This window comes from Poecilia formosa, unplaced genomic scaffold, assembly GCF_000485575.1.
Source record: "Poecilia formosa unplaced genomic scaffold, Poecilia_formosa-5.1.2 Scaffold1189, whole genome shotgun sequence".
Lineage (NCBI taxonomy): Eukaryota > Metazoa > Chordata > Actinopteri > Cyprinodontiformes > Poeciliidae > Poecilia > Poecilia formosa.
Window position 1 is genome coordinate 41,649 of NW_006801128.1, and position 7,178 is coordinate 48,826.

At 38.4% G+C, this 7,178-nt stretch overlaps 1 protein-coding gene across 2 annotated transcripts; it reads right to left on the bottom strand.

The window, feature by feature from the left end:
• Positions 1 to 1,175: 1,175 nt before the first annotated feature.
• On the bottom strand, positions 1,176 to 6,937 carry LOC103132652 (voltage-dependent calcium channel gamma-3 subunit-like). 2 transcript variants are annotated; one of them, XM_016667506.1, is made up of 3 exons: positions 6,465 to 6,937; positions 6,295 to 6,372; positions 1,176 to 2,695 (listed from the first exon to the last, which is right to left on the bottom strand). In XM_016667506.1, the coding sequence occupies exons 1-3, from the start codon at positions 6,577 to 6,579 to the stop codon at positions 2,130 to 2,132; spliced, it is 759 nt and encodes a 252-aa protein (XP_016522992.1). In that variant the 5' UTR covers positions 6,580 to 6,937; the 3' UTR covers positions 1,176 to 2,129. The 2 variants fall into 2 exon arrangements, with proteins under 2 accessions (XP_016522992.1, XP_016522991.1); XM_016667505.1 differs by having other exon boundaries at positions 6,232 to 6,372.
• Between the last annotated feature and the right edge of the window lie 241 nt (positions 6,938 to 7,178).

The window sequence follows — 7,178 nt, forward strand, 5'->3', positions numbered from 1 at the left end:
AGAGGTTCCACAGTCGTCCCCAGAGCAGAATCAGCCATTTTTTCAGGCTGTTGAACCTTTTTAGGTCCCTGGCTCTGATGCTGATCAATGAAAAGATGACGCTCTCAACAACAGACTTATAGAAGATCTGAAGCATCTGACTGCAAACCTTGAGGGATCTTAGCTTCCTCAAGAAGTTCAGTCTGCTCTGTTGCTTCTTATACAGTTTCACTGTTGCATCTCCAGGCCAAAGAAATTTGACTTTGGGCCTCTGTGTCGTCAAAAAGTTCCTGTTCTTTCCCACAGTTTGCCTTCAACATGTCATTATAACTAAGTTCCATTATCAAACATTTAACATTTTTACCAGCATTTCCCTGAGAAGTAGTACGTGTGGTGCGCTCAGCAGATGTGCAGTTCCACTGGGTGTTTGCCAATTTCTGCTGCCGCTAGCCTATTTGGGGAAATTGCAGGGCAGAGCTGCTGTGTGAGGTGGAAGCTTAGCTTGGAAACTGCAGCTCCGTTCAAGCTTCTTTGAAAAGGCAGAGCTCGGTTGCACTACTTGTTTCTGTACCCAGAATGGTTGCCATGGACATTAAAGGATTTCTCAAACATGCATCAAAGAACCAAGGCAACACTCCAGGTATGTTTTTTTTTCTTTTTTTTTATGAGGGAATTACATTATAACATGATGTAAAACTAAAAAACAAACTATTTTACATAATACTGCCCCTTTAATATAAGTTTTACCAGACTGAAGTACATCTCCAAAAATTAATGAAATTGTCCCTGAGTGCACATGCAGCTGGCCTTTGTATGTTCCTTTTGGAGCAATGGTTTCTTCTTCTCTGAGTGACCTTTCAGCCCATGTTTGTGCAGGATTTGCTTCACTCTGGGCAATAAAACTTTCTAACCAGCTTCAGCAGTTTTACAAGCTGAAGCACACACTTGCGCACACACACAAGTGTGTGTGTGTGCACGTGTGTGTGTGCAGATGTGTGTGTTCTTGTGTTGATGTAGACAATTATACAACCAGACAGGTTTATCCCTGCAACAGAAATTGCTCTTTCCCTGAATGGAATGTTGACTGAAAACTACAGTGGTTTTTATACATGTGTTCTGTTGCACCCTTTTCCCTTCCTTGCAACACTCAGGTCTATTTACCAATTCAGAATTATCTTGAGGAATAATAAGAATTGTTTAAGTATAAAACAGGCTTTAATGCTGAAAATGATCAAATGTTACATGTCATACAAATGTTACAAATACAGAGATACATTCACCATCCAGGGCTGGGCTCCACTCAGCTAACTTTAGGGGTGACTCCAACTGAAACAAAGTGTAGCGCGAGTCTTCTTTAATCTTATCATTCTGCACCCTAACTTTTTGTTTATGTGTGACTATCTCCATTCTAATATGTTATATTTTTGAAAGCATGCAGCAGTGTGTGTATGTGTGGGTGTGGGTGTGTGCAGATAAAAGAGACAGAGGAAAACAATCATATATCCACAACACTTGCATGTAAATGTTTGAAAAGAAAAATGGAGTACTTTCACTGAACCCGAGAACGAACCACACTTCCTGATATCTTCGCTGATTTTTATATTTTTCCCATCGTGCCACACAAGGAAGCAGTGGGTTTGAGTGTTGTCCTTAAAATACAACACTCATAGTTGTATCTTCATTTAACACAAATGTTGTGAATTAACATAGAAGAGCTTACAAAGTTATGTCATCATCATTTGGGCTTTTCTAAATAGCTTAATAACAAAACTTCTGAATTTACAGAAAGCAAGAATATCTCATTATTCTAATATTAAGCAAAAAGAAATGATTTGGCAATCATAAATAACCAAAATCAGGAATATTTTTGTCCAGTTAAATGTCAGAAAGTGAGAAACATGGTTGTACTCTCCTACCCAGTACATGTACATTTCTGGTGTCAGCTGATGTACCTTAGCAACACAAGCTACTGCAAAATGAATGGATATTAAACTGTGCTCTTCCTGACTGCTTTACTGTTATAAATCAAAGAAAAAATTATCCAGTCTGCATCTGAAGTAAATATTTGATCAACAAAAAAGTCTGCACTCTGCTCACGTCGAGAGGTCCAAGAGATGACTGTCTTTTGCCCATTATCAACCCTGTGTTGCTCAGACAGGAGTGGTTCTTCGATTGGACACACAGTTTCCCGGCAGCATGTCTGTGTTGTGAGGGGCTGCAGTTGTCAAGTCCTCCACCCCCAAGTCAATCTTACTCTGCTTTAGCGGTGAAGCTAAAGCATACAGCATAAACTCTGAGCCCATCGTCATTGGCATAGGCAGACCAGCCACCATGGTGACTTTAGATTCAGCTGAGATGCTTGGCTCCTGGTCATGTACTAGTGATGTTTGGTAACCATGGCAGGTCGAGTCTGCTGTGCTTTGATTGCTGCGGTAGCTGTAGCGTCTGCTGCGATTGTAGTAGCGGTTGCGGTATGATGATGAGTTTCGGGAGACTGGAGGCTTCATGAGCGAGGGCTGGCCTTTGGTGCGAAGCTGCCTGTGCTTTTCTATAAACACATGTACTGCCAGGACACCCACCATCTCGGCCAGCACAAAAGACAGAGCTCCAAAATAAAACGACCAACCATAGGAATAGCTCTTCTTGTTGTCACTCTGACTGGGGTCCCCAGAGTTGGCTGATATGTACACAATGATGCCAATGATGTTACTGAGACCTGTACAGGGTGATAGAGGCAGAACAAGGAGTTTAACGTTCTGGCAATGAAATTCTGAAAAATGTGGCAAACATTTTAGTTGATCCTGCTCCTTTACACTCATACACCTAAATAAAAACTACCAATTGTCTTAAGAAGTCACAAATAAAATCTGTGAAGTCTTTAAAGGTTTGTTAGAGAACATCGGTGACCAAACAGCATCATTTAGAACAACCAGCACAACAGACAGGTCAGGAATACAGATGTGGACAAGTTTAAAGGGACAGAGTTCTGTATTTTTCAAGTCCATGGTGTCATTTTATAGCATAATCAGTATGTTAACTTTCAGTTATTATAGAAAAAAATCTATAAATATCAAATTAAAATAAATTTTACTTCCTAATTTAACACCTTGAAATTGGGTCTCTGCCTCTTTAAAAACTCCTGCTTTTTATGAAACTCAGTCTTCAGGAAGTCATTACAACATTACAAGATGGCTCCTCTATGAAACCCTTTAAGAACGTTTTTACCAGTGCTGCTCTGAGCTCAGTGAGCTCAGCAGGTGCTCAGTTACACCAGGTATTTGCAGATTTGCTGCTGGCTTGTCTGAAGGAGCTGAGTGGGGGGTTATGGGAGAGGACTGCTCTGTGAGGCAGAAGCTTGGTACCCTCTAAAATTTGACAGGTTGACTTTACTTAAAAATGTTTTGGAAACAGATTGCCCTGAAAAATGTAAGTATAACTATTGGTTTTACGTTTTATTTACTTAACATACTAACCTGAACACAGTACAGTATACTTAGGAAAATCTTGGAAAACGATTGCTTTAAATAAACTAAGTAAGTACACTGTAAATCAGATAAGCAGATTTTACTTAAAAAATTATACAAATTATACAAAAATCAAATTTACACAACTCAAAAATGTTAGTATGTGTAAGCTGTGCATCATATGTTTATCCAACTTGACTAACTTAATGATGTTGAGTAAGTTGTAACGACATACTAATTTAACTCTGCTTCGAAAAAGGATGGAGCTTTACTGATGGTTTTTATGTGATTTAATTCCTGTGGCGTTGTTATCCACATATCACCAGCATAACAAAGATGTCTGTAGCTAATCATTTTATAATGTTTCCATTCTTATGTTACTTTAAGTCTATGATTAAAAAAAACATATTAACAAACAAAATATATATTAAAGGAAATACTTTTTACAATCAACACAGCTTTGACTGGAGGAGCTGCCAGTATGAAACAATGTTTCTAGTTCCTCCGTGAAAACAAACTGCTGCTCTAACTGCTGTAAGTCACTAATTTGTGGGAAAACAAAACAATAGTTATATAACAGCACTAGGCAGAAAATGCTAAATCAAAAATTAAAAGTATATAGCTTTTATCAGAATTCAAAATTATTGGCAAAATAAAACACATTCAAATTTGCTGCAAAAAACACTTATGATTACTTACAAATGAGGTAATGTGGCCTCGGTTTTTCCGTTTTGGAATTCTATTTATGTTTTCTTTTATATTGTTTGTTTTGATTGCTTGTCATATTTTGAATTTATGTATTTTCTTAGGTTTAGCTGAGTTAAACTTTTGAGTTATTGTTTTGCATGTTTTCCGATTGTTTATTTTGGAGGTCACGTGTCCGGATACCCAAAGAAGCCCTGCACCGGTGCTATACATCTGCTTAATTAGCGTGGAGATTGTCATGACAATTGAAAAGGACACAAGCAGAGAGGACGGACGGGAAAAAAACAGGGAGAAGACGGAGCGGCGGCGATTGCGTGGCAGGAGCGGGGAGGCGGTGTATCCAGACAGGCGGATTGTACAGGAAGACTGGTCGCTGTCGAGGAGCGGCGGCTGGGTCGCTGACGGGGTTCGCCAGGAACGGGAGGACTGGATGTGGTGGAGGTCCGCGCCCTTCCTTTGCTCAGATAAGGACAAACTATAGACTGGCTTATGGATTGATTGTCATGGACTGTCCGCACCCCCTTCGCTTCTGATATTGTTTTAAAATAAATTATTGTAACTTTTACGGGTTTTGTTTCGTAACTGTTCACAACTCCTGCAGTTATTTTAGTTGGTACACCACTCGGGTGCCACACAAACTCTAAACCTAATTAGTTTTCTTGACTTAAAAATAATACTCAAACTCAACTCAATTTTTTTTAAATGACACCAACTCAATTTTTTAGTTCTCATTAACTTGCTCAATTTTAGTGAGTGTCACTTAATAAATCACACAGATTTATAAAGTCACTTAAGCACCCAAAGCCAGTTTATTTAAAACTAGATGTTACTTGAGTAGCTTATGCATTTAGTTTGTTCCTCTGTTTAAACATAATAGAACACATACATGGAAAGCAGTAATAGTTTTCTCACTGTTTTTCAGCAAAACAAACACAATCATATAACAGGGAGTGGAGGGCTAGCTTGCATGAAGATTAAAGAACTTTTTCAAACATACATGGAGGAATCAAGGCAACACTAAAGGTATTTTTTGATGAGGGAATAGTATATAACACAATGTAAATCTCAAAAATGTTGATTTTACATAATTCTGCCCCTTTAAAGTGGGGGTAGGTTTGAAAACAATATCCCAAGCTTTGAATGTCCACCAAAACATGGCCGTCCATCAAAACAAGCAAGTTAAGGAAGGAGACAATTAATCAGAGAAGCATCAAAGAAGCTGCAGAAATCCACAGCGGAGGTGGGAGAATCTGTCGACGGGACTACTAGTCCTACACACCACAAATACTACCTTCAGGGAAAAGTGGTGAAAAGGAAGCCATTATTAAAAGAAAGTCAATGAGGGTGCCACTCAAAGTTTCCCACTATTCATACACACCAGTAGAAGAAGAAACTCTGGTCAGATGGCCTACCCAGTACTCCAGACTTTACTGTGATAATATTTTGCCCAGGCCACTCAATCCCATGGAGAATCTGGGGCAAGACTTGAAAGCGGATGTTCACAGATGCTGTTCATGTAATCTTGAGCTATTTTGCAACAAACAATAGGCAAACCTTCACTGTGTGTGTGTAAAGTGGGTAGAGACATACCCCACGACTTGCTAATGTAATTACAGAGAAAGGTGGTTGGAGAAAGCATTAACTCAGTCAGACTGAACAGAAATGCATGCCACATTTTTCATATTTTTACTTGAAAGAAAAAGAACATCACAAATAAGAGTTTTGTTTTCCTTCCAATTCAATACTGTGAAGTTATGCATCATTCTGCACTGACCTATCAAAGTTTGTGGTTGTACTGTGACTTTGGAGTGACTAAATGTAAGGTTAAGTCACTCAAAAAGCTGTAAAAAAACAAATTTGCAGACTTTTTTTGTGCTAGATCGATGGATGGATGGATGGATGGATGGAGCACCAAAGCCAAGAAAATAAACAGGAGTAGCTAGAACACAAAACATTTTTGCTTTTACAGTTAATATCCATCTAAAGTGGCAGCTCATTAGCCTTTTTATTAGTACTTTTTAAATAGATTAGTTAGACAAAAAGGAACAACTGTATTTCCATGAAACTGTGGTTAGTGTCTGACCTGCAGAGACAAAGAGAATACCAGCTGTGAGAATGACATTGTAGTGAGACTTGTAGAACTCACTGGCAGCTACACACAAACCCCCAAGAAAAAGAAGGCCCACGCTGAGTATTGGGAAGAGGCTGGAGGCTCGAACTGCCCCTGAAGTGAGAAATGTGAGGGTATTTAGAAGATTTGTATCATCCATTTGACCTGTCAGATCTCACTGTTAGATACATTCATCTGTCACTTACTTAGTAAATACTCTGCAGCATCCTGCTCGTAGTCTGCGTCATCAGGAAAGTGATCAATGTCTTTACAAACACCTCGAAATATCCCTGAAAAGAAAACAAAAGAAAAAGTCTGCATTTGTAATGCATATTCTCATGCCTGAGCTAACAGAAACCCTCATCATCAACCCTTAGCTAATTGAACTGATTCTTGCCTAATTCTTAAGTTGCTAAGATCTAAGTTTTTATGCAAGATGGCCATTATATGTGGAAAATGTTTGCGTGTGTGTGGGGGGGGATGAGGGGGAAAGTAAAAACAGGAACACCTAGTTCAAGTTAGTAGGTTTCCTGGTTTTGAGAAACACTATCTAAAGTGATCCACATCTCTGTGCTACACTGTAAAAAGAAATTAGTTGAACCAACTTAATTTAATTACTTCAATTAGTAACAAGTATTTCAATTAAGTTTATCCAACTTAATTTATTACATTTAACCATCTCATGTTATTGTGTCTATCCAACTCAATTTACTAAAATTATCCAATTCAATATATTATAATCATCTAACTCAATTCATTAAGTTTTTTAAATTGAATTCATTAAGTGTGTTTAAAACGATAAATATTACTTAAAATAAAGAAGGAAACTAATATTGGTCTCTTTTTATCGGTTTTTTGGCTCAGCCAGTCTTTCTTTGAGAGCAGTTAGACAGGAAAGTGGGTAAAGACAGAGAGGGAAG